The sequence below is a fragment of the Miscanthus floridulus genome, chromosome 7 (assembly GCF_019320115.1).
Source record: "Miscanthus floridulus cultivar M001 chromosome 7, ASM1932011v1, whole genome shotgun sequence".
Lineage (NCBI taxonomy): Eukaryota > Viridiplantae > Streptophyta > Magnoliopsida > Poales > Poaceae > Miscanthus > Miscanthus floridulus.
Window position 1 is genome coordinate 129,956,744 of NC_089586.1, and position 27,268 is coordinate 129,984,011.

At 44.7% G+C, this 27,268-nt stretch overlaps 3 protein-coding genes, 2 long non-coding RNA genes and 1 pseudogene across 9 annotated transcripts; all 6 read right to left on the reverse strand.

The window, feature by feature from the left end:
* Positions 1-176: 176 nt before the first annotated feature.
* Positions 177-4,999, reverse strand: LOC136467963 (alcohol dehydrogenase class-3-like). 2 transcript variants are annotated; one of them, XM_066466810.1, is made up of 9 exons: positions 4,775-4,999; positions 4,504-4,640; positions 2,841-2,887; positions 2,443-2,771; positions 1,749-1,831; positions 1,597-1,672; positions 806-963; positions 517-678; positions 177-429 (listed from the first exon to the last, which is right to left on the reverse strand). In XM_066466810.1, exons 1-9 carry the CDS (start codon positions 4,812-4,814, stop codon positions 313-315), a joined length of 1,149 nt encoding a protein of 382 aa, XP_066322907.1. In that variant the 5' UTR covers positions 4,815-4,999; the 3' UTR covers positions 177-312. The 2 variants fall into 2 exon arrangements, with proteins under 2 accessions (XP_066322907.1, XP_066322908.1); XM_066466811.1 differs by having other exon boundaries at positions 2,443-2,768; positions 4,775-4,989.
* A 328-nt stretch (positions 5,000-5,327) lies between these two features.
* Positions 5,328-8,275, reverse strand: LOC136467965 (uncharacterized). Its single transcript, XM_066466814.1, has 9 exons — positions 7,993-8,275; positions 7,826-7,885; positions 7,544-7,591; positions 7,303-7,435; positions 7,122-7,198; positions 6,654-6,749; positions 6,504-6,574; positions 5,932-6,004; positions 5,328-5,827 (listed from the first exon to the last, which is right to left on the reverse strand). The coding sequence occupies exons 1-9, from the start codon at positions 8,218-8,220 to the stop codon at positions 5,711-5,713; spliced, it is 903 nt and encodes a 300-aa protein (XP_066322911.1). The 5' UTR covers positions 8,221-8,275; the 3' UTR covers positions 5,328-5,710.
* Positions 8,276-9,407: 1,132 nt separating this feature from the next.
* On the reverse strand, positions 9,408-10,145 carry LOC136467968 (uncharacterized). The gene has a single exon (XM_066466817.1). It carries the CDS (start codon positions 10,038-10,040, stop codon positions 9,540-9,542), a length of 501 nt encoding a protein of 166 aa, XP_066322914.1. The 5' UTR covers positions 10,041-10,145; the 3' UTR covers positions 9,408-9,539.
* A 141-nt stretch (positions 10,146-10,286) lies between these two features.
* On the reverse strand, positions 10,287-12,732 carry LOC136467966 (28 kDa ribonucleoprotein, chloroplastic-like; annotated as a pseudogene).
* A 596-nt stretch (positions 12,733-13,328) lies between these two features.
* On the reverse strand, positions 13,329-16,229 carry LOC136464788 (uncharacterized). Of its 4 annotated transcripts, none has more exons than XR_010761273.1 (5): positions 16,113-16,229; positions 15,272-15,745; positions 15,049-15,182; positions 13,695-13,774; positions 13,329-13,574 (listed from the first exon to the last, which is right to left on the reverse strand). It is a non-coding gene; the product is annotated as an uncharacterized lncRNA (long non-coding RNA). The 4 variants fall into 4 exon arrangements; XR_010761274.1 differs by lacking the exon at positions 13,329-13,574 and having other exon boundaries at positions 13,583-13,774; positions 15,272-15,333; positions 15,624-15,745; XR_010761271.1 differs by lacking the exon at positions 13,329-13,574 and having other exon boundaries at positions 13,583-13,774.
* A 6,906-nt stretch (positions 16,230-23,135) lies between these two features.
* LOC136464790 (uncharacterized) lies at positions 23,136-25,283 on the reverse strand. Its single transcript, XR_010761275.1, has 3 exons — positions 24,653-25,283; positions 24,335-24,473; positions 23,136-23,874 (listed from the first exon to the last, which is right to left on the reverse strand). It is a non-coding gene; the product is annotated as an uncharacterized lncRNA (long non-coding RNA).
* Between the last annotated feature and the right edge of the window lie 1,985 nt (positions 25,284-27,268).

The window sequence follows — 27,268 nt, forward strand, 5'->3', positions numbered from 1 at the left end:
GTTTTACAAGTCTCGTTTGGGCTAAGCTAGATAAAATGAGCGATGCTTGATGCCATTCAATTATCCATGCAAGGAAATTTGACACGCATAAAATTATTTTAGAAATAGTACTTATTTGCAACCGTGGTACAGATCAACAAGTACCACATACCTAGCACACAGCAGTAACCATCATCAGCCATCGAACACAACATATTATTATAACAGTGGGTTTCCAGTTCTAGTTCCAACAGGCCAAACGAGGCAAAAGGAGTTCTAGTCCCAAAAGACGGTTTCTGCCGACATATATGCAAACGGCTTTGCTTAGGAATTTCAAATTTGCATTGCCAGCACACAACGCAGACAGCCACCATCGTGCAGCAGGTGGAAAGCTTCGTTGATGTCAGCCAGGTTCATGTTGTGGGTAATGTACTCGTCCACCTTAATTTCCTGCAGACAGCACAAATTTTGGTTGAGCGGAGAACAAAAATTTTCATCCAACACTTGATTTGGCAAGTGTTCATGATAGTGCCGTACCTTGTTCATGTACTTATCAACAAGCCATGGGACCTGGGTTCGGCTCTTGAAGCCACCGAAAGCTGTTCCCTTCCAGACACGGCCAGTAACGAGCTGGAATGGCCGTGTGGCAATCTCCTGGCCAGAAGCAGCGACACCAACGATGACAGAGGTTCCCCAGCCCTACAGGTGTGCACCCCAAATTTGAATAAGTGGAAGGGAAGGATATAGTACTCTCAAGTGGCTGAATAAACAAGATGCAATTCAGACATAAGCAGCAACACCCAGATATTGCAATGGGAATGCTTACCTTGTGGCAGCATTCCAGTGCAGCCCTCATAACTGAAACATTTCCAATGCATTCAAAACTGTAATCCACGCCACCATCTGTAAGATCAACTAAGACCTGCTGTATCGGTTTGTCATGGTCTTTTGGGTTAACAAATTCTGTAACTCCAAAGTTCTTTGCTGCAAACAGTGAGACAAAGATTAGAGGAGGCACAAGTAACTGCACATCCTGTACCAAAAGGCAATTTGGACTAAGAAGCTACCCCAACTGCTTGTATCAAGTTTGTACATTTGCACTCATGGATTGTTTTGGGAATTGACAATATCCCCAAAATGTACCTTTGACCATTGGGAATACATTAACACGAGGAATGTTGTCAAAAAAATACATGAGGAAAGAAAAATCAGGTTCAGGAAATTCAGAACTCAAAAGTCACTCAGATTCAGTAACTACAGTTGTTGCATCAAAGTTTTCCTGCACTTCATAAACAATATGCTTTTGAACTTCTATTAGCTGGGGCTGTAGATATACTGCTTACATGGTAGAAATTATTAGGTTCAGCCTACAAAACATAACTTTGGAGATTTTCTGTTCCACATTAGATAAAGGTGGGCACTTGTAACAAAAAGCAACAAAACTTAGTAGTCTCAATTTATTAACAGGTTCCACGACTTGCACAAGAGAATGGACACTTCAAATACATTGGAAACAAAGGAAACTGGATTTGCCCATTTCACCAGCTGATAAACAAAAACCAACGCAAGAGGAGAATAGAGGGTCGATGAACAGAATTGCAAGGATATAAACCATACCAACGTCAAACTTTTTATTGTCAATGTCAATGCCAATAATTCGAGAAGCACCAGCAGCTTTTGCACCCTCAGCAACCTAAAAGAGAAACTCAGAAGTCAAATCCTATTCACTAACTCAGGTTTATGAGAATGACCTAATAAGAGAAACTTACTGCAAGTCCAACTGTGCCAAGGCCAAAAACAGCAACAATAGAGCCAGCTTCAACCTTTGCAGTATTCCACACTGCTCCAAGACCTGGATGATTGTACTTTGTTAGATGTATGGACAAACTCACAAACTAAATACCACTTATTATTGGAAAACATTTAGAGGATAATGAGAAAATATGTAAAAGTGCTAAGCTGCTAAACATGTTGTCAGTACTCAGTAGTTCAATCAGTGTAGCAGCAGTATGGTAATTCACAATTAATTCATTTCACAGACTAAAAAATAGGGATTTACGTCATCACAAACAGAAATGGCGTGCAAGTTTCTGCATGAGATCAAAACCACTAACTTTTTGCTAGTTGCATAGATCATAAACAGGTGTAAGAACATCTTGGTGATTCAGTATGTTAAGAAAACATTGGTGCTAACTATTGCAGTTTAGGCACAAACAATGAGAAAAAAAAACGCTGGTAGTGATACGAGTATAAAGCAATACACTGAGGCAGACAAATATATAAGTATCACATGAAAAGTTACTTAGCACTAAGCCACACAACAATCTGTATGACAGGATAACTGTCCTGAGGATCAAGGAATCCTCAAAAGAATGTAGTGTGTGAGCAGACAAATATGTAGCCTGAATTAGCAATTTATATCCTAAACATAAAAGCCAGTAAACATATATGAAAAGAACATACCAGTAGGAACACCACAACCGAGCAGGCAGACTTTATCTAGGGGTGCCTGTGGGCTGATCTTTGCAACACTGACATCATGCACCACAGTGTACTGGCTGAATGTTGATGTCCCCATGAAATGGTAAATGGGCTTTCCATTTACAGAGAACCTGCTCTTCATATCATTCATCATGACACCCACGCCAGTGGCACCACGAACCTTACCACAGAGGTTGGTCTTTCCGCTCTTGCAAAACTTGCACTCTTTGCATTCTGCCTGGTAACAAGGAATGACATGATCCCCAGGCTGCACCTCAGTTACTCCTTCGCCGACACTTTCCACAACTCTACTAACACAAGCAAGCCCAACAATGAGTTACTTCGTGTATGAAACTGAAGCAAATATATATGCTTATTACCCGGCAGCTTCGTGGCCAAGAATGCAAGGAAAGAGACCCTCAGGATCCTGCATAGAAAATGGAAGTATTAATATCATTCTAGCATTCTGACAGGACCACATGGTCAACTAGGTGTGATTGGTTTAAGGAATCAAATCACTCTAGATGAGATGGTGAATCATGAGTCCATTCATCAAATTTGGTTGAATGATTCCATTCCTCACACTAGTACTAATTATTAGCTTGTAAGGAATGATGTGATGCATCAACCCATTCTATTCCACAAACCAAACAAAAAAGTGAGTGAAAAGATGATGGACTAACCCATTCCTCAAACCAAACACCCTATAAATAAATATACCTGCAACTGCACAGCATGCGTCTAACTAACAATACCAAGTTTCAGCAATATTCTTAGGTGGCGTTTGGATTGTGGGATATGGAGGTTGGGATAGGGATATGAGATAGGGTGGAAATTATATCCTCTGTTTGGGTTGTGGGAAAGGGAAATAGATAGGAAAGAGGATAGGGAAATGCAGACCTCATTTCCCAGAAGATCCTATCCCATCGAGAGAGGTGGGTTATGACCTGGATAGGAGCTTGTGCAGCTGTCGACAGCTGACCCCGACCTCGCCGCCCGCCAAGAACCCGTCCTGCTCCCCCGCAAGGAACGCCGCCAGGCCGGCTCCACCGGTCCCAGCAGCCTGCGCCGGCGACCTGCATCCCGGCTAGGCACTCCCCCAAGCCGAAGGCGTGCGGATGTCGAATCGCGCGGCTCCGCAGAGTCGCCGCCTCCGCTTCTCTGTCTCCTCCGCCGCGTCGCCCACTTCTGCAGTGAGGTGCGCCTGGGCCGGCCCAGCATCGCAGGAGATCCGGTGGATTAGCGGCACCTCGCGTCCTTCCGTGGCTGCTTTGCGAGAACTGAGATCCAGTTCGTCACAGCAGCTGCTTCTCCCTCCCATCCTGTGGACGCCATGGAGTCAAGGTTGCTCCAGGACAGACTGCGGTAGTGCAGAGCCCATTATGGCTTGCTGCTGGTTGCATCCTGGCCTCCATCCGCATGCTTCACCACCCAACAGCTTGTGGAAGCAAGGAGATGGCAGCGACGAGCTTTGCTCGGAGATGTAGTTATTTTCTTTATTTTTGTTTTTCTTTTTTATTTTTGTTAATCTTATCCCTAACCCAAACTAGTCCATCCAAACAAAGGAATGGTATAGAATCTTCTATCTCCATCCCAAACCCACCAAATTATAACCCACCTCATATCCATATCCCTAACCCACCCTAATACGTTGGTTTGCACCTGATACGTTGCCCTATCCCTAACCCACCCTGCATCCAAATGCCACCTTAGGTTACCGCCTATGACACCATCCCCGGTTAGAAAGGGGAAGTAGGAAAAAGTCTTACAGTGCGCCATCAAATCCTCGTATTTGTTTAGGAACATTATTTTTTTTATCAACCAGTCTATAAAATTCTAGGAACATAGCCACAAGATGAAGTGACAAAATAAGAATAATGCCGAATTGCATCAGAACAGCGACTGTCCATCAGCGTCAGGATTGTCATTTGCCACTATGGCTACCACACCCATGCGAGTGACTGGTTCATAGAATTCCAAGAACCCTAGATTGGAAGAAAAAACCAAGCGAGTATGAGTGAGTTGGAGGAAAAAAGACAATACCTTGCCGCTCCAGGTGTAGTGGTCGGTGTGGCAGAGCGCGGTGAAGAGGATCTTGACGCGGACCTCGCCGGCCTGCGGCGGCGCCACCTGCACGTCCTCGATCACGAGCGGCTTGTTCGGCTCGTACGCCACCGCCGCTGCACGCACAGGCCAGCCATGAACCTCCCACGCCAGATCAAATCGAACGCCGTATACGAACACCACCACCACCAGGAAACTAGTACCACCACCGATGCGAAGAAGCTAGAGAAGACAAGATCAAGAAGGTTACCTTTGCAGGTGATGACCTGGCCCTGGGTGGGGGAAGCCATTGCTTCCTGGGGGAGCAGGGGTTTGGGCGTGGTAGATGCGATGGAACGGAGCAATGGAGAGGCGCAGTGGAGGAGGATGTGGCTGTGACCCTGTGAGGTCCCCGGGGATAGGGAGGGGAGAAGAAGAGCGGCCGGCGGAGCAGGTGGAGGATGAACTGGGCTAGGCCCGCTCTGGACCTGGGCTTCCCAAATTATTGGGATTAGCCACCATGGCAGATCAGTCTGAGATTCGTATAGAGAATTTTCTGGGCTGGGCCCGCTCTGGATTTGGGCTTCCCAAATTATTGGGATTAGCCACCATGGCAGATCAGTCTGAGATTCGTATAGAGAATTTTCTTTCTTTTTTTCAGTACAATAATATAAAAAAGAAAGAGATTTCACGCGGAACATAATTAAAGATACGTGGTACTGAGCTCTAGAATAAAAAAAGATACCGTCAACTCTTGTTTCCCGGTTTCTTGTTTTTGAGCTTGCAGATTCATAGGAAAGATCATGCTCTTCCTCGCTAAAAACTATGCAGAATATATCATGCTCTTACTCATTCATTATAAGTAACTATGATGGTAAAAAAAACAAAATTTTACAGTTTTGAGTAACAGCAGTACCACATTCTGAAAGCAAAATTTTGAGTACAAGCAGTTCCCTGTTGACCTGTTGTGTTCATTAACAATTTGTTCTTCAGTCAGTCCCAAGCTGACTTCCATGTTTGCTTCAGGATCTTCACCGATTATTCGTAATCACAGACAACTGGCTCTTTATTTTTGTACATAACATTGCATACACATGGTTCCAGTGTCAAAAGTATAGCTATTCACATGCCAATTCGCTATGAACTGCCTTATTGTAGCATAGAAAGGCATGGCATGAGGTCCACAACTTCAGCAAGTGTCTGTCAGTTACTCCGATTTGTTCCCAGAGTTAATCTGTTGGGCTAGCAACAGCAGCCCAAAAGCCGCGAATAAGGATAGGCCGGTAGATGTATAGCCAAGAACAAGCAGTGCGGTCTTGAGCGACTGTTTTTGGAAGAAAAGGGTATGGGAGAAGTTAGCTGGAAGGTCAATAGAACTCACAAGTAGATTGAACTTTATAAATATTCAGGTTAGCTATGTTTTATTACCTTGTCATTTGCGTATTGCATTGTACTGTCAGGAACATTTTGCACACCTTGTGCTAGTTGCCATGAGATGAATCTGGATCAAGAAACAAGTGTCAGATCAGATGTATTTACTTCCTAATATCACAGATGCACTAAACCAGCCAGTAGGGCATTCCAATGATAATGCAAAATTGCAAAGTATGTGGAGGTGAATTCTTTAGACAAAGAATGTGACTGGCTGACCAGGGTTTGAACCTCGTTTCCACGCCAGTCGCCAGGGGCGCAATTCTATTTCTACCCTCTACCCCGTGACAAGAAAATAGAAGAAAAAAATTGTAGTGTGGTGTGTCTCTACAATCAAGGGCACCGCTAGGTTATCCATTTGATAAATGGTGTTAACTAACTTAGGAGAATCTTTCGACGACGAATCACGAATCATGTTGGCATAAACTATGTAGCCACGTGAAGTGAAGCATCAACATCATACCAAGCGTCCCATAAACTATGTATACTTGAGAATTGACCAATATCAATCTAGTGAAATCCAAATTATACTTTCAGAATAAGAAATTTTGCGGGAGTCTGAATGTTACCCAAAAATTGCCGCTACTGCAGCACCGATATTGGCACTTTCAGCAGTCACTTCGAACTCAAGTTCTCCAAACTGGCAGGAGCAAAAGACGAGATTTAAACCATGTTCACAATTCACATAGGGGTCATTAAAGTGCTTAGAAGCTTATTACCTTAAGTCTCCTTTTTTCTTTCATAGCCTGAACATCAGATTGAACCACTGGGCGTGTCGATAGTAGCTTACCATTCTTGATCATTGTTTCAGCAATCTACAGAAGTACTACAAAAGCATGTTACATTTGTACATGCCCTGTGGTTTAATCTCTTGACAATAATCGATACAAGGTAAGTTAGCAATGATGCCGAGAAAAAAAAATGCCTTGCTGTAAGTAGTGGACATATTTGTCATGCTAGAATCAAACTTTTTTTACAAAAAAAAATGTTTATGTGGAACCATTATTTTAGCAAAACTACGGCAGGTGATTGCTGACCTGAACTTTATATAAATCATATGCTAAGGTCAGAGCATACAGGATTTGTAAAGGTATGTGGAACCATTTTGATCTCTGATCCCACTCATAGCATCGACAAGGAATAAGGTCGACCACAACTGATGGTTAGAGCGTGAGCAAGTAGCTAACCTTCTTGAGTTCTCCCTGGCCGTACTGCCCCATTGACTGAAACCTCCTTCCAGCTGACACCAGCCGCTTTCCAAACGCTACAATATGTAAAGCAAACAGCAAGGGACGCAACCTTCAATCAATCAATCAATCGAGGACTGAATGTTGACAAGTGACAACATCATATGGATGCAGTCCATGCCTGATTTGGCGCTGCGCGTTAAGTAGGGTTCCATTGACGGCAGCTGCTTGGCGATGCTATTTGATGTTGATGTATCAGCCAACTCCCATGCTTTTGCCAGGTTCAGGAGCAGATCTCCCACTTCTTGGCCACACTATGTCTCCGCAAAGAAATGAGCATTGTAAGCGCGCGTGGTAGCACCGTTGCACTGAAACCTCTAGCATATATCCAATTGCTGAATGCTGAGTTGTTTGGTGCCTACCTCATCAAGGACTGGCCCATTGGATAGATCAAACGCGGCATCATTGAGCTTCAACAAAGGGGGGAAAAAGTGCTGTTATAACAAAATATATTTTCCCACCAGAGAGTAGGATTTCAGTGTGGCGTTGTGTGATGCATACTGCTTACTGAAGTATCTATGCTACTAGTGATACTTTCACTAATAGAGAGCATAATATTCTGAATGGAATTTTTCCACTTTGGTAACAAATGTGGGAACAAGCATAAGCAGGGGGATGTTAAAACAAAACGATGGGACACTTACGTCGAGACGAAGGTCGCGCGGGAGCTGAGCGAGGAACTTAGGCGGAAGAGCCAAGCAATCCTGCAACCAACCAAATTACCAGCCGCATGGCACGGAAACAGTCAAAAGCTAGGGCTTTGAACAGACAGCAGCGTCGACTAGACACTGGAGGAAGCACGTCGTCTTACCGCGAGCTCCTGGAGGAGCGGCAGGACAGGCGGCTCCTCCTCGGGGCTGTCGCCGCCGGCGGAAGAGGAGGTGGAGGCGACGGGTTTGGGGGAGTCGGAAGACACCGCGCGCGAAGGAGGCGGGGACCTACGTCGCCGGAGACGGAACCGGGAGGAGGGCCCGGACGCCCCGGCGCCGCCGGGGAGGAGCGCGGCGAGCAGTGGGCGGCGGAGCACGGCCGTGGCCATTCGGAAACGGCAGTGTGTGTGTTTTCCTGTTCCTTGTGGTGCTGGTATTTTCGGAAGGAACCGAACGGAATACTGGGCTGTTCCGGTTGGGCCCACGCTATCTCTTCGCTTCCAATGGAAGCCCGGGCCGTCGTCTCGTCGGCGAGAAAACGGATCGCACACAAGACGCAAGACGGCGACGCAGATCCACCTTACCTCTCTCACTACTGGAATCTGCAGCATTGCAAAAATGGCGATGCCCGGGTAAAAAAGTGAAGGTCTAGGCGTTGAGGATGCATGAACAAAAGATTCTTCAGCCCTCAATGTTACTCATCCATTTCGAATTACGACATTTTGATTTCATGAAAATACATTCCATTAATAAATATAATGATACTTCTACTTCCTTGGTTCCAAAATAAGTGACCTTTTAGCTATGAATCTGAAAAGGTCACTTATTTGGGAGGAAGGGAGTATTTTAAATGTTAGTATTTTTTAACTTTGGTTAAATTTAAATCATTTGACTTCTTAAAAAGTAAGAATTATATATATATTTTTGAAACAAAGGGAGTACATAATAAAAGCAATTATAGCTAAAAATGTCAAAACATTTTATAGCCTAAAATAAGTTAGTATAAAAAGTGAGTCGCACGATTAGTGGTGAGTGCAATTAAAAGAGAGGATATGTGCCAATCGATTTTTTTATTAGTACTGTGGCAGATTTTATAATAGTACATCAATGCAAGATTACAAAATGATATGCGTGTTGTCTTTTTTTTCTGAGCGTCAATTAAGCTCGTTTTGCCGATACTTGTGAGCCAAAAGCGCGGCCATTCGCTTTTTATGCTAGAGCGTGTGTTTTTTTTCTTTCTCGTGGGTAAACCACAATCTCGCCTCTGTGCTGGGTTGTTGTATTGGTTTTAGTCCGTTTTTTTCAAAATTAACCGGACGAAAGGGTTTTGTCTCGTTTTCCCTTAAAAACGAGGCTGTTGGTGTGGTTATGCTATGATATATCAATACATATTCACGTGGGGATTCAATCTCCCCGATGATAGTTAAAAAAAAATGTGACCGTTTGCAATTGGATTTTTAGGCATTTCTATGATCATAAGCTTGGATTATGTACTAAATTTGTCCAGTATTCAGCAAACAAAGGATCCACAGACTTTTTTTTATTTGCCCAAATCCACACTCTAATTGCTACTAAGTTACACCAAAAAGGTCATCAACATTTTTTTTTGAGAAGGAGGTCATCAACAAATTACAGCAGCACCGACAACGAAGCACTAAAGCCCAAACGCTTGTTGGGCCAAAGCTACAAGGCCCAGCACCCACATCCTCTAAGCTTCGGGCTTCAGGATGCCATTGACCACGGACAGGCCCACGACGACCCCGAGCGCCTCGGCGCCGGCGACCACCGCGGCCTGCACCAGCCCGTCCCCGGCGATCTCCGCGCCGGCCACCAGCTGCAGGCCCTCGCCGGCGACCTCGCCCGCCTCCTTCTCCGCCTCCGCCACCACCTCCTTCACGGCTTCCCCGCCCACCGCAGCAGCCTCCTCCGCCGCCTCCTCCACGGCCTCCTCCACCTCCCGCACCGCCTCGGCCGCCGCCTCCTCCGCGCGCTCCAGCTTCTTGCGGATGCCGAAGAGCCCGATGCCCGCGGCGCTCGCCGGTGGAGCTGTCGCTGCCGATGCCGCTGGAACCGCCGCGGAGAGCAGGAGCAGGGCCGCCGAGCGCCGGTCGAGCCGCGCGGCGGAGGCGGCGGTGACCACGCTCCCTCGGCGGCGAGTGGGCGGGGCAACGTGGAGGCGGATGCTGCTGCCGGCGATGGAGGCGGCCATGGTGGGTGGCAGAGACTGGGCAGTGGCGAATGGCGCGGAGGTTGCCTGGTCCAGGATGTGGTGGGTGGTGGTTCTTGGCGCCAACGGGATCCGACCATGTCACACCCAGACGCAGCAGCACATGTGGCTCTCCCTTCGCTGTCTCTTTGTGCCCTGACCAAAAATCTCTCACTCTGTCTATGTATGGCTGCCGTTAAATTCCATCGAAATCAAATCTGTTAGCTTGAATAGACTGCAAATCATTTCATTTCTATCTAGAAAGAACATCCAGTTACTTGACAGTTCGCTGAAACTGAAAGAAATCTGGCTCTAGTCCGGACACAGTCAACGTAGACAGGGGCGGCCTAGGATTTGAAGGATGGGTATTCAAAATTTTAAGTGCAAAATATTTTTTCCTCTTTTAGGGCCTAGAGACTAGTTTTTAGCACGTACAATTGATTATAGCATCACTTAATACTTATAAACACAGAATTGAACATTATATTACCCTTGATTTGAACCAGACCTCCCCCTGAATGCAGAGGTGACCTCAAGTCCTAGACTAGTCATTGGTTTAAATGGAGAGATAGTATATCTGTCAGAACTGCGATAATCATTTGTATTGTATACCGCTGTTGCTTTCAGACTTGAGTCTATCGATTCTTCCAGCAACAGCAGCTTCAAATGTGCATGGATCCAACCAAATTTGTTCTCCACTGATCAGAAGAACCAGCACCCTAAAGCCGTCAGAATCACAAATCACAAATCACAATGTATGAACCGTCTTTGCTACATACACACAAGATGGCAACAAAATTTCCATGCTATTCTAGATTAGAAAGACTTCCATTTCCTGCTCCCTGCTCCTGCGACATGCTCTAGAAAAGTAAGCGCGGCCGTCTTGGTTGCATTTCAAACCGCACATTGCAAGGAGGCACCCATCACATATCAGTTGCAACTTTCTCCCCATCTGAACTCTGCTACTTCTTTCCGAGGGCTAAGTTGACCCTGATCTCCCTGCCTTCCAATTCCTGCATTGTGCAGATTAGCATTCAGCTCGACACATTCTGCAGATTCATCAATATCCAATGCACCATTGAACAAAGTAAACGTTGTTCAATCAGCAGAAAGAAAGAGCAGTTAAAATTCAGTCCTTTTCAAGTCTATGTGAGCCATAAAAATATTCAGTTATCTGTAGTAACTAGTAAGCAAACATACTTCAGCACAACACATTTGTCTGAAGCCATTCCTCTTTTCGTGTTTGGGTAGCATCATTAGTGGGTGCATCTGAACCATGTGCTTAATCAGGCAGCACGATTTGTAAAAAAAAAAAGTATTTTTTCCCAGAGATAGCCGCGTGCAAGTTTCCTTCACAGATCTCTCGTACGTACCATTCCGTTGAGCGAGGAAATAGCCTCGTCCATCTCCTCCTTGGTGGAGTAGCAGACGAAGCCGTAGCCCCGGGAGTGGCCGGTCTCGCCGTCGTAGAGCACCCTCGCACCGACCACGTTGCCGCAGCGTCCGAACGCCTCCGTGAGCATCTCCGACAGTCCGACGTGACCGTCCACGACAGGTTGCCGACGAACAGCTTGTGCTCCGTCTCCGGGTACAGCGGCAGCTTCGGCTTCGGCCGGTCGGCGAAGTTCACCTTCATCGTCCGGCCACCGTACAGCTGGTCGATTGGAGAAATGAGGAAGATCGAAACCCGTCACGAACAAACACAATGGAGTGATGTTCTGCTGGAAATACTGCTGGCACTGGCAGTAATGGTAATGCGTGCGGCCGACATCAGCACTGTATATACTTACGCTGCCGTCGAGGTTCTTGATGACCATCTCGCAGTCTTGAACCGTGGTCACTGTCACGAAGGCGAACCCTCTGCTTCTTCCCGTGATACGATCGTACAACACCTAAACATGTAACGGTTAACCAATGTTGAGCAATTTGAATGTGTCGCAAATACATCGATCTTTGTTCTAGTTGCAACAATTGTCTAAAGGTAGGAAATTTCCTGGGACAAACGAAAGGATAATTCTGAAGAAATTTGACTGCAATAACTGGACAGCCGATTGATATGCACAAGCAAGGATTGTTCATTTCCGTGTTTGAGCGAACACTGCACGTACCTCGATCATCTCCGGGCTGGAGTACTCCTGCACAATGCCGGCAAGCTGCGCGCTGTCGCAGTTGTACGGCAGGTTGCCGAAGTAGAGCTTGGTTGTGGTACTCGCGGCCACCGACTGGCCGCTGTCGTCCGAGCTAGCCTCGACGGCTCCACCTTCCTCCTGCACTTCGTCTTGCTCCTGTAACTGTCGCTCTCGCTCCGCGACCTCCTCCAGCTCCTCCTCGACAGCCGTGGCCGCGGCCTCCTCCCGCGACGACATCGCGGTGACCGCGAGCGCGCGCCTCCGATGCGGCACGGGTACCGTGGGAGCGGCGACGTGGTCGGCGACGAGCCGGTGGTGCGCGCGCGCCGGGCGCGGGAACACTGATGACGACGCGTGATGGAGCTGTAGCTGCAGCTGGAGCTGCACCCCGGCGGCGTCGCGCGTCGGCCAGGAGGCGCAGCGCCGAGTGCGCTACGGCGGTGGAGAGGCAGGAGTTGGCCATGGTTCCCGCGAGCCGGAGGAGCGGGAGGGAGGCGGCGGCCACGGCCACGGTCAGGCAATGAGGCAACGGAGCGGGAGCAGCTGGCGTTGTGATGTGGAGGGGGCGCGAGGCCAGCCAGTGGGAGGGGATAAGTGGCGGGGTTAACATGAGCCGTTGACACGTGGTTCTTGACGTGGGTACGTCATAATAAGATTATTTATTAATTTATATTTTTGGTTTGGTTCTTTCTAGCATCACACGTCAAAGTCTTATAAAGATTCACATCTTTTTGGAAGGTTATTCAAGCCCTACGCTCATTTGCCTGCTTGTTCCAAGCTACTGTTAATGCTTTTTCTTTCGATCTAAAGTATTCCCTCGGTTCTAAATAACACAATACTAGTTTATTTTAATTTTTTTTTATGAAACTAAACTGCAGGCATGTAGATGGTGGAACGGCTTTCACTTTTGGGCAGCGGAGCTAGCGTCTGCAGAAGCGCTTCACTGGCCTTTTCTGATGATTCATGCAGAGCGGTGCAAACTGCAAAAGGCTTTACATAAATAGTTGGGAGAAGCCTCATGTCGATGCCAATCAAGTATTCGCCTTGTTGCCTTGCCTGTACCATAGCCCGTACCAGCAAAAAAAAGTTTGTGTAGTTACCTTGTGTAAATTATTACAAATCCAAAATGTACTTATCTTCACTTGTGTACTACAATTTGTTTGATTACTAGTAGAAGCCGCGCGCCCTCGCGTGCGTAGGGGGACACCAGGAAACATTTCGAAGACGGAGGAAATATGCTGGATGTATGAAAAAGACACAAGAATACCAGTTTGAGCATGGTACTTGGTAGTTCACATCCGAACATATGTATGTAGTTCTTTGAAGAATGAACGGAGAGTGGTTAAGTAAACAGCTGGTACATAGTCGGTGCCATTACACAGCCATAGTAGGCTACTTGCACCTGAAGCTACGATATGATATACAAAGATCAGTTCGAGCGTCATTTTTTTTAAGTAGCCTGGGTTCTTTTTAGCCTGGGACTGTTCCTATATACATAGGGTGGATATGGTAAGGGAACGACGGGTGCCTTTGCCGTTGGAAATATAACCATTCGCATGTCTTGAAAACGCTGGAGCAGGCATCTTGCTGGTTGCCGTCAGTCACCTGCTATAGGAAGGAACATAACGAATTAGTAAACGTTAGGGAAGAAATAGGTTAATTATACCTTCTCCCTTTTTTTGGAGGGGGGTGGGGGGGGGGGGGCAAAGTACAGTAGCAGGCTGGGTAGGAAGAGAGCAGCATTTTGTCATTAAGGTGTCATGATGGGTCTTTTTTTTTGTTTTTACACATGATAGTTTTTAACACTTAGGCTGACATAATTTTTTGTAGGGATGCATGCTTTCTATTATAAATGTAGAAGTGTGAATTTTTAAAAGTCTAAGAAGTACTAATATATGCTAGAAGAAAAGGGAACCTAAACCAAAAACTGCAAGTAACGAATGAGAAAAATATTTAGCCAAAAGACGAACTGGCACATATGATGAATGGCACTAACTCAGACATCGAAAACCGACAAAGAGGAAGGCGTCCTAAAAAATAGGATTAGTTAATTTTTACCTGGAATGGGAATAGCTCCGCAAACACATAGAATTCATAAGCATGTTAGCTGGTGACAGGCCGCGGTCTCAAGGATAAAGCACGGGGGTCAAAAAGCAAGGCACATAAAATACAGAAGAAGAACACTATGATTCGGAAAGGAAGCAACACAAATGATGTCACTTTCCTTTTCCCAATATATGCAAACAACTGGCACATGGTAGCAACCTGGAGAGTAATTACCTTGCAATATTTAAAGCTAACTGTAGATGATTAACTTTGGAAAACTGAAGAGACATGCTGCAAGAGAGATTTTTTCATGCTTTCAATTTACACTATCTAAAGCACCAACGAACATAAGTATCGTAACCTAGCCTGCATATGTTGGCTAAATATAAAATATCGTATGATTAAATGGCCTGTATATGTGGCGTCAGTAATTACCATAAGCATGGAGAAATAGATGAATAGCATAATGCCAGAAAAAATAGTAGGTATATTATACAATTGAAATGACACTGCACCTCTGATCTTAATGAATCAATGTTCATAAGAAATTGTAACTAACAAAATACTTCTACTTGATAAATCTGTGGAATGAGACATTACCAGCTAGCCAGTACCAACTTCTCTGCCAAGAAGGGAACCAACAGGACAAAAACATTGCACTATAGTTTGAAAATTTATCCTTTCAAAATCACAGCAGGCATGTGTGCTGTATAGATTAAAAAAAACATTTAGCATAAATAGTTTTGTCACAGCAGTAAAGCACGTAGTTTTTTTCATTAGAAGTGTAGGACAAGGGAGCAGATCATTAATTCCAAAACATTAGATCATTCAGTTACCTGAGCATGAGTATAGGAATCTCGAACGAGAGTTTTGAAATTCACTACTACTCTGCATTTTACATGCTGTTGTTGGTACCCACAGTAGAGGAAGAACTATTGAAAGAAAGAATAAACAGCCTGGTCCTGAAGAACTATTGAACGAAAGAATAAACATCTAAGCTGACAATAGCACACACAAGAGTAAAAAATAAAGGATGAGAGAAAGCTTGAAGGCACTAACCAAATCTTAGAGAATTTAGTTGCAGAGAACCCACCCAAACCTCAACTCCAGATGATTCAGACCTACATGGAGCATAGGAAAAAAATATTGGAAATCATATATAAATATCTTCGAAAAGAGATAAAAGAAACCCCACATACTACTAAAATAGAGAATTGCACTGACAAATAGAACTACGTACACAACAGACCTAGTTATTAGGTAGAAAGAGCATCTAAAAAATAGCAAATCATAGTGTATAGGTATATAGCTTAATCGAAATGAACGATGCCAACCACACAATTTGTTATCCAGTATGATAATGAGTAAATGTATAAGAAATCTGTAGCAAGATGGTGTTATAGTTAAATACCATGACTGTTGTCTTATTAGAATACATAGCTGTTGGATTAGAAGCCACCCTTGTTGTTTCACCGGATGTGTTGAGCTCAAGCAGTAAGCATATATTTGTAGTAAACGGCCCAAACAACTTTACTGAACCAATCAAATTGTTATAAGATCTCAAATAACAGGCATCCCACAGACACAATCATAGGAGAAGCACAGCAATCAAGCGGCAATGAACAGAAACAATTGTTGGAAGCATTTAGCATACTATTTGTGTCATCTCACAGGAAAATAACAATAACTTTGGCAAAAGAATGGAACAATGGTTTTCAGATAAGTCAATAAGCTACGATAACTTTCTCACTATTTTAAACTATCAGTATATATTTGAAAAGGACAAATGGATTTTGTAAACCCATGTTATTGAATAACAGAAGAAATAGAATCTATGAAGCAGAGTGCACAGTAAAACTTAGAGGTATTAAGAAAAAAACATTGGACGAGTTTTTCTTACCAAGAGTGGCCATTCTGCCCCCTTTTTTCATGATAGAAGTAGATTTGCATGGCTTCAGATAATTTATTTTGATCACTGAAAGAAAATACGCCACCCTCTCAATTGAAAATAGGAGAGTTGACATCATCGCTGATCCAATGCAGCACTGGGAAAAAAATGGTGTGCATTAGCTCCATACCTCAACGTGCTCGTAAATTCAAATCGATGTGACTAATAAACTAAGAATGCAATATCCTTGGCAGGAAAATATCACTGTAATAAATACAATGGTAGGATTACGTAGTAGGAAACATGGTAATTAGAGGCATTCAATTGATGTAATCCTTCAGTATAATATAAGGCATATCACCACATCACGGCAAGCATATAGCCACATGTGGTAATTTAATCTTAGGATGTACAAATCAGTATAAAACACATTAGTAAATCAAAGCAAAGTACACAGCGTATCCATGGTTTCTTTTTCACACTTCACACCTAGTTATGTCGAAGCCAAAAGCATGTAAAGGACCTGGCTTTGGTACAAATGGAATGAACCTGTGAACCTGTAGCAATCAAGAGAGGGAAAGAAAGAGAGAAACATGTGTCTTGTCTCACCTGAGAGACGACAAGAAGCGAATGGAGCAGAGGGCGGGCTGCGCCGTAGCCCAGGGGTGCTATCGCGCCCCACCAAGGCGCGGGCCTAGCTGGCACGCCGGGATGCGGGGGGTGACGATGACGCACCGCGCGCTGCCGGCGCGTGGGAAGCGGGGAGGTGTGCCGATGCAGGAGCAACCCGTCGCGCACACCTTCTGCGGCCATTGTGCGCGTTCGTAGGGATAGATAAGTTCACACTATGCTTAAGCTCAGTGCAAATTTGGTTTATACTTGTTGGGCTATTGTAACACCCCGGGTGTTTGCCACCAGTTAAGCAATGGGTTTGAGCTCGAACATGGCATATTAAGTGATGATGAAGATGTCAAGGTCAAACCTATAGAAACGAGCCCCAACCTAAACTTGGATATTGCACCTTTTGCTCGCCTATAGACCCCTTTTCAAGATATATGCTTGGGTGGTGTGATTGGGATATCTTCATGTGTCTCACATCAATACCCATCTATATTGGACACTCGAAAAGTTTCATGAAGTTTGGAATCAAAAAGTCACATGAAATGATAAGTTATATCCTTATTGGAATGACTTTGCGAAGTGCTTGAATTGCACTATTAAGTGAATGAGAACGTGAGATATCAACCAAACCTTGCAACCTTGCCAAAATGACTCTAGATGAACTCTACAACAAAAGTCATGAAAGGTTCATGTTGGGCAAAGGTCAAGAAAATGCTCCAATGGATCAAAAAGGATGATTTAAGCTTCATCATGATCCTACTTTGGTCAAAGTAGAACAGCGGGATCTATACCAGTTTTGAGGTTAGACCTTAAATTAAAGTTGTAGTCCATATCATGTAGAACAAACTTTGTTTTTGGACTAAGAGCTAGATCATCTTGGAAGCAAGTCAAATCGAGGTCACAAGATCAAATTTGCTGCTGATTTCAGCACTTAGAAATATTCTAAGTCTGGAATTTCGCTAAGCAACGACGTTGGCATTCCGCGTTCTCCGAAATTCGTTAAGCAACTCGACTTGACCCCAAAATAAAGGTTGAAGGTTATGTTATGGAGAAGAGACTGCAAAAAGTTGCACTAAGTTTGATCGAGTTTCGACCTCCGAAAGCGAGTTTCCGTGATCGCTATTAACATATTGACACTATCATTTTGGAGCTTAATTATCTGCTGTTACAGAGCTCAAATGGCCGGGCACCTTAAATAAGAAACATAGAGCAGGCCGAGGTGAACAAACTTTGTTTATGGCCCAATGTCTAATTCGGCCTAGAAGAGGCCCAAAACGGTGTTCCACCTTGCCCATGTCGCTGCCCGCCACGTGCTCGGTGAAATGACTCAACGGGCAACACCTGTCTGTGGACGTGGCCACCATTGACGGGCTTTGCTGCCGTGTGGCCGCCACGCGCCATGGCCAGCCTGACGCCGCTGCCCGTTGGCGACCACGTGAAGGCCGCGCCCGCCTGCCCTCCCACTCAACCTTGCTCTCTATTTCCCTCTCGCGCTCTCCTTGCTCCGCTCTGAGGCAGGACGCACGTCCGCCATGGCCGGCTGGCCAAGCTCGCCGACGCCGCATTCCCGCTGCCCCCGTGCTTTCTTGTGTCCCACCGCGTGCGCCACCGGCTCAACCGCCCTCTCTTTGGCCTTGCGAGCCACTTCCCGGCCCTTCTTCGCGGCCGTAGCGCGCTGCCACAGGTGCCGTGGCCGCCGTGGGCACCTGTGCACGCGGCCAGGCCATTCTGGCCCATCTCAGGATATGCAAGATGGTCCTACGAGTCCGCTATGCCCCCTTGGTGCTCGTCCACCCCTCCTTTGCCATCGTTGAGAACCACGGTGGCCGGAAGAGCGAGCGCCGGCGAGGCTACCGCGGCCGTCGCTGGCTCACATGGCCGGCCCTCCACCGGCAGTCTTCGTCCAAGTTTGGGACCTCCTACAGGTGCGGCTGGGCACGTTGATGCTCCGGGACCCCTCCTTCGTCGCTGGCGATCACCACGGCGGCCGGAATCACGAGCTCCGGCGAACTGCTCTGTTTCCGGCCGAGGGATGAAGCTGATGGACTTCGCGCTCAAATTCGAGAAAAGGGGAGGTCCTAACTGCGAAGTCAGTGACTCATGTGAATAGTGCCATAAGGACTGGTTTGTAATTTTTTTTGCAGGAACTTTGGAAATTCATAGTAAATCGTAGAAAATTCGTAAAATAGTAAATGAGGACTTTTTGGAATCCTTGTAAAATTCTCTATGCACTAGATCTATAATATTACATGTTTTACTTTAAAGTTTTAACGGTAAAAATATATTTATGCAGCTAGGTTTGTAATGCTAGTGGTATTTGTCTTTTTCATAACTAGTAGTTGTAGGGCTCCAAATGAAGTGAAATTTTTGTGGCATGCTACTCATGTGATAGTTGATGTGTGGTAAAAAATTTCATGAGTATTGGATGAAGTATGAGTGAGTTATTGGTTTATCTTGCTCTCACATGAATTCTTGCTTTAGCAACTTGTCTTTTTCATAGAGGTTGCTATACATATCCAAATGGAGTGAAATTTGTACAGTAGACTATTGAGAGGATATGTGAGCCACTGTAATTTTTGTAGAAGTTATTGTGCACTTTTGGTATATGTTCATTAAGTCACCTTGTTATCTAAAATAAATTAAGAAATGCATTAAAAGAATTTATTTGGTCATGGACACTAGGTTTTCTGGTGTTCTTTAGTCATGTGTGACATGTTGGTAAAGTTGGTTTTACCCAATTATGTATTTGCAACATAAGTTAATAATTTTCTTGCCGATGTGGTTTATGGACAGATCTAGGAACTTAGCAAAGTTCTTCATGATAACGTGCTTTGTTGTGAAACTTGTTTATACAAAAGTCATAGATAATTCATGTATCTAGCTTCTATTAAAATTTGGTGTCATTTGGCCAAGTAGTTTAAGAGTTACAGCTGTTTAAAGTTGGGTTTCAGAAATGGCTGTTTTCTGTCAATTGTGGACCAGTTTCTGTAAATGGATATATTTGACTTAGTTAACTTGAGAATCATGCTAAGATGATTAAAGATGAATTGTAGAAAATTTCATAATCTTTCCATAATGTCTTCTTGCAAGTCATTTGGATTTGTGTAACTCCAGTTATAGCTAAATCTTGTAGCTGCTGTTTGCATGTCCAGAAATTGGCAGATTCCAATTATAGTGCTTGCTTGTATATTATTAAGTGTGACGTATGCCTTGAATGATGGCTGAGTTAGAGCACTTGAGATCTGGGGAAACTTGTGTCATGATTGGTGTTGTCGTCTTCTTTGCCATCTTAGCATGATAGATTGTGTGATGTTTAAGTTAAGCATCGCAAAGTACTTAAGTGTGTTAGTGTAAACTATGCTTGTCTTGCTTGCTATTTTGTGATGTGTCTCATGGTACTATTCTTCATATTTATGCACTTGCATATTGCATCTCATCTAGGTACACTAGATGAACCACGTGAAGGACGTGATGTTGGAGCCAAACCCGAAGACAGTGTTTGATGGATCTATCCCGAAGATGGAAGGACTAAGCGAATGCTAGAACCGGAGATGTTACCAGGATGGTGCAAGCTAACTGAACTGACTTGTGTCGGATCCCAGGCAAGCCCCGGAGCATTATAAGTCTCCTAATTTATAAAAGCAATTCTTTCTATATATGAGTTATATATTGTTGCATTAAGTTGTAGGAGTTGATTGAAATCGTTGATGCATTTATTACTATCCTTGCCTACCTTATTACCTTTTTACCCTGTTAGGTCAGGATCGAATAACTGCTTAGCCTTGCTTAGACCGGTAGCGATTGGAGATATCCGGTCACCTACATTATAGGTGGTTACTGGAAGAATTTAGCTATGGAAAGAATAATATCCTAGAATTAACCATGTGTGATGGATAATTGGAAACCGGACGAAAAAAGTTGGAGGCAACCAGACAGGGTTCTGGGGTGCTGTTAGTTTCCGTCTGTGTCGATTAAGGACCGACCGTTGTTGGGCCTCGAGTCATGTTGAACGCATGCCTTACATTTAGCTGGCTGGATAAAGTACCTTCCGACCGCGAAGCTGGGAGATTTTTCGGGCCGAGTAGATTGCCCGCAACGCACTGTGCCGGAGCAGGTGTGGTAGGACACGGGGGCGAGATGATAAGACCAAAGTGCAGTCGGTCGGCCCCCGGGTACATGTGGTTCCTGGCAAACTCGAGATTCCTGGAAAGTTGACTCGGTGATCAATATCTCACTTTAGCGGGTGAGTGAGGTTTGTGTAAGGAATAAATCACCAGCTGGTTAGGAATCGATTCGAATCGCCATCGCTCCTGGATAGTGAGCACTTGACTCGAGTTACTTCATCGTAGTAATTATTATGGAACAATGATGGTTATCGGGATGGTATGGGATATGCTAAATCTAAATTGGTAACTGGATGTTATTGGTTAATCAAGTGATTACTATAGTACAGGTGCTTACCTAGATGGATAGGTCATAATAAAGATGATGCAAATTACTTAAAATGGTTTCTCCATGATAGCTTATGCTTTTCGTAAATAAGTCAGCTAGCCCACTAAAGAAAGCCTTGCATAATCCTTGGTGTCACTTTATTTCTGGTTTACGACGGGTAAGTCTGGCTGAGTACATTCGAGTACTCAGGGTTTATCCCACCTTGTTGCAGGTGATGTTCTCTACCTGTTGATGATGGTGGCTAACCACCGGTGGGCTCGGTGATTCTATACTTACTTCTCATCTATATGCTTTTGTCGGATGATGTCACTATGCTAGCCATATATTTGAAACTTATATTAATGTGTTGTTTTTACTAATCAGTTTTGAAACCTAAACTTGTACTATTATTTGTTAACCCAATTGTAATATTATTTCCGCTGCAACCCGATGTATGTGATGTGTATTTGCTTAATCACGCGATCTTGGTTGTGATGTTGATTTACCGAGGTCTTTCGGGACACTCGGCGGACTACCGGGTTTATATGAGTGAAAGTATAGGTGTGTCAACGTGTTAGCGGGGACAACCGTACTTGATCTTGTATAAATTGGGTGGTTCTGTCACAGCTATGGCATGAAGGCATTTGTATTGGCTGAAGAACTTTTTTTTTCTTTTCTCTTAATTAGTACGAACCACAAGATGAACTGGAACTGAATGCAAAGAATAAATATCACAGTCAGTTTGTCAGATCTTTTTGTGAAGTCATATGTTTGTTCTTCCAATTGGAAGCTGGACAGTAGAAATCTAAAACTGCAGTAGAAATGGCATTGTCCTATCTGACAAACGCAGCACCTTGCCGTATGTGCTGACCCTTGGTGTCTACCTCTGAACCTACAATATCACCCGAAATGGCCTACTCCTATATACGTATATAAGAAGAATACATTGACAGTCAGTCTACACATATTGACAAAGAGAAACTACACAAGAAAATCAATGTTGACTATGAAAAGGCATAACAACTGTTATAAGTACCTGAATCTGAATCATGCTGGAAGCCAAAAAAAAAGAGTCACTATAGAAAAAATGGAGCAACATTTTTGTAACCATGAAGTGGCATACCTTTCGGATCGTAAGGTACATAAAAAAACACAAACAATTAGAGTACATAAAGCTGGTGTCAATGAAATGAGCGACGTGTCAAATTTAAAAAAAATGGGAGGTTCTGCACAGAAGCATATATGGGTGAATTCCGTTTATACGTCACAAGAAGGAAAAAAGAAAAGTAGTATGACTATGATTATAGAGTGCACAGATAAGAGAGAAGTCAACATTGGATGAGAAATCAAATAGATAGATTGATGGGAAAAAATTGTAGTGCTATAATAAATTTGTAAGAAGAGCATGTATATTAGCTATAAAAAACACAATAGGAAGTAAATACTTAAGTTGCGGGCTAAACCTCACATCAGCTATACAAACTACAGAGAAATTGAAACGACAAGTGTAGACCATGGAACATATATATGTTGCATTGGAAATTTCAAAGACGAACTAAATAAATTTACCATCAATTTCATAGAGTAGACTATGTAAATATAACATTTGCTTTGCGTGATCCTAGCAAGTTCATCATTCATAATACCAGAAAAAGTTTTAGAGGCAACCATACATATTCAGTCTCCAGACATACTGGGTGTTTTTTTTCGTACCACAATTAAATAGGAAAGCACATCTACACTGAGAACAACAACCATAGAAATCAAAATCCCCAAATCTTAGTGAATCCCTAACCGTAAAGCAAAGAAATAAGACCATTTACTTACACTTGTGGCCACAAACGGACCGGCGGCAGGGTGCAGCACCATGGCCACAGCCACGCCGATGCGCCGTCGTCGCAGGGGGCGGCCACCGCCCGTGCCGCTGGCCTGCCGGTGCGTGCCACCTCGCGCTACCGTCGCGCTGCAGGGTTAGCAGTTAAGCAGTGTCATGAAGAGGGAGCTTCAAATTTAAGTGTGAGTAAGCACAAGAAACACAATATTTTAGTGAATGTACAAAGCATCATTGATTTTGTTCTTTTGATCCCAAGTTTGCAATGGATAAATTGCTTGTTAATGTGGTAAGCAAATCTAGAACTACCAATGGAAATTCAAGACTTGTACTATCATACTATGAACCTCTAATATGTGTGTAGCAGAACTTTAAAACAAGCAGGAGATAGAAGACAATACATTTATTTTTATGTATGAAAATAGAGAACAGTGGATTCTAAATGGATGCAAAGAAGTACCTGATCAGCACTCAGCTTTCAGTTTTAAACAGGAAAAAGTAGATAAGCATTTTACAATGGATGCAACGATTCAAGGTAAAACGGATAGGATCAACCATGACTGATAACTTCCTTTGTGTAGAGTCATGGGAATTAGGAACTGAAAAAAGCAAATGCAAATAAGATACTTGTATTCGGAATTCCAGAATAGTACAAATTTGTTACACAAGCTACGGAGTGCATAGATAATATTGGCCTAGCTACAACTGATGTTTTCCTGGTAGATTGCAGGCACCGAAATCCTACTACTCCCGATGACTAAAACACTGAAAGGAGATGCAGCTACCAGGTTCAGCGGATTGAACTTGTTGTCCAAACTCAGTCAGCAGCTATCTGGCGGTCGGAGGAATAGCACACGCTGCATTGCAGCTAGACTGAGAAACCAAAGCAGCCTGCCAACTATTGCTTCTCAATAAGTTTCGGAACAGTACATAAGCCTGCTGACTAAACAACTCTCAAATCCACAAAAAAAAACAAACCAATAAAAGGTGGGAGAATTAGATAAGGACAATGCGTAGGTAACTGTTGCTGGGAAGGAGTCACGGTTCTGAAAATTAGAAGAGTGCTGCTTTTGCTATTCCTGTGTATGTGAAAACCATTGTTTCAAAAGCACAATAGTATGCAGTGTACAAACGGAGGCTGTAAAAAATTCACCAGGAATGGGTTCAAACCCAATTTGATTCTAATAAAACTCGAACACACCAAATCATTCAAACATTAAGAACAGAACTCACCGAAAATACGGTGAATTCTAGAAAAAGAAAAACACAAGAAGGAAAGATCTCCCGTGATCATTGCTGTAAAAGTTAGACATAATTTATGATGTAATCATCAGATATTATAGATCATCACCTGATCATGTTGTAGGAGTATCTGGCCATATACATAGAAAATTACAGATTGGACAAAAGCACAAGAAAGTCATCAGCTTATATGTTTCCTCAAAAGAACTGATTGGTCAGTACCTCGTTTCTCTATCAGCGTGTTCCTCCTGTAATCCGCAAAAATCGGAGAAGATTCAGTTCGAATCACCAAGAATCGAAGAGGATTCGAATGGAATCCTCGAGACCAAAGAGGAAAGGGACAAAGGTGAAAAATACCCCTCAAAAAATTTCATCTGTGGTGTGCTGCAGGAAGAGCACGAGGGGAGGTAGAAAAATGGAGCCTCACCAATAAGTATCTGGAACGGAGGAAGGGGAAGATGGGCGAGAGAGGAATAGCCGGGAAAGCGACGAGGTGGTCCTTGTTGGTCTGCTCGTGTTGGAGCCGTGGCGCGCTCCGCCCAGTTGCCCCAAAGCCGCGCTCACCGACGTGGCCCGCCAGAGGGCGCACCGGCCCTGCGCCGCCCCATGGCCACGCATGGAGGGCGCACGCTTGCCCACGCCACCGCACGTGCGCGTCGCTACGCTACGTTGCGCGCTCGCACCGGGTAGGGTGCTCGCCTCGTACCGCGCCTTCGGCACCACACGGAGAGGGAGAGGAAGAAGGAGAGGGGTAGGGGAAGAAGATGGTGATGCACCGCCATACAAAGCTGGCGAACCTGGCCGCCGTTGCTGCCGGCGAGAAAGACGCAGCTAGGGTTTCGTCGAGCGGGCGCGGACCGCATGCAGCGCAGGGGGGCCGGCGAGGAAGAAGAGGCAGCTAGGTTTCGCCGCGCCGCGCTGCTGGCGCCGGTGGCCGCCCTGGCCGCGCGTCGGGAGAGATCGGGAGAGGGAGGGAGCGGACGAGAGAGAGCGAGGAAGGGGGATCGGGAGAGGGAGGGAGCGGACGAGAGAGAGCGAGGAAGGGGAAGGAGAACCAGAAGTCTTGGGAAGGGAAATCCGAAGCTGGGTATTATATTCGTTTCGCTGGATTCTGAGAAGAAGCCGTATAAGGTAAATAAGTGCGAAGAATTCAAAGAAGCCGGAGAGGACAACGGGAAGCTGCTCCTGACGAGAATCAGCTTCAAGAGATCTAGGCCATTGATTCGAGAATCCGACGGCGGGAAAAAATTAGAGCAACGTGGCCGGTGTCTCCTTCTTGGAGTCCTTTCGGGCTTGTTTGGGTAAAAATTATAGACTGCCAAAGTTCATGATGATCTCAATCCGCTGGGAGAAAGGCTGGTAAAGCTCTTTTACTAATGCTCCAACAATCTGACGCAAGCGAAGAGCCGAAGACCAAACTGCTTACTTAAAAGATAAGTAATCAAGAAACTGCTTGACAAGGTTAGTCCCTTATTAAGCAGTATTTTTTGAAAGGAAAAAAAATTCTGCCGCACAACGCCAGGTGCGACACCGCCCAGATGACGGACACGTGTCCACCACGCACAAATAGCGCTTCCTATGACCGCGATGAGCTGAGGAGAGGTGGGTCTAACCAGCTGCGTTTACCGAAGATGAGCCGCACGGATTGAGGCCATGTTTAGCCGTACTATTTCAACCGTGTTTTTCTCTTGTAATAAATCAATAAATAACACTTTTAGCCCTGTCTTTTCAGCAAAACTAACGGGACCTGAGATTTGGGACACGCGTCGATGATCCAGGCCGGAGTCTCACGGGAGCTGGTTGCGACGGTGTCGCATATAATTTTATTCCGTATTGAAAGAGCATCAGATCAAACTCTGATGAATGGAGTGACAAATTGGCATTATGTTATTATTTTTATATTTATGAGGATCATAGTCGTATGTCTCGAGCAACTAATCAGTTATGCTAAGCTAACGCATAACTCTGTTACTCAACTTTCATTTGCACAATAATGTTTCAACACCTCTCATCGCTAGACCAATAGTTTTCTGATTGATCAGTGATCACAGCATGCCCTCACATGAAAATCTCGTACAACTAAAAAGAACAAAGCGTGAACATTTTTAGTGTGACATTTCAATGTGGACCCATAGTCCTGCCAGCTGCGTTCCCGTAGCCCTCGCTCCTACACCCATCCCTTGCAACAAAATTCTTTCTTCCAAATTAGTCATGCACAATTATAGCAATACAATTTGCTAAATGAGGACTATATATACGAATGATTGATTATAGACTAATCTCCATTCTTTTTTTGGAAGGAAGAAAGAATATCAAGAATTACGTGAAACCGAACAACCAGACCACCTTCCATGCACGGCGCCACAATGGTGCATGCAAACAGGAATCGTGCATGTGCAATCAAGAAGGAAGCCATGCAATCAACCAAGAAGGAAACTGCAATCATCAAAGACCACACCAACCACAAGCGGCACATTAGCATGACTCATCAATCTCTTCTCTCATCACGTCTAAAAAGACTAAAAAATGGACACCGTTTTAATGCAACAATCCAATGTTGGGTCATTGGTCTGCCTAGGTACGATCCCATGCTTGTTATCCCACCCGGCGTCGTCGCCCCCCACAATGGCCCACACGGCGCTTCTTCCCTAAAAATGCTACTCCACGCGAGAATCACGTGATCACGTCTCATCATATGCCACTAATCGACGGAAACATACGGCCAAACGGCGTTCACGTCATTGGTCTGCCTAGGTACGATCCCATGCTTGTTATCCCACCCGGCGTCGTCGCCCCCCACAATGGCCCACACGGCGCTTCTTCCCTAAAAATGCTACTCCACGCGAGAATCACGTGATCACGTCTCATCATATGCCACTAATCGACGGAAACATACGGCCAAACGGCGTTCACCAGTCGTAAGCGCTTGTGAAAAAAAATCTCAAATTGCCTGGCCGAATAGAAAGGAGGGGAAACGGACGTCCATCTGGGCGTAATTAATGCTCGTGAAAAAAAATCTCATGTCTCCGGCCGGCCAAATAGG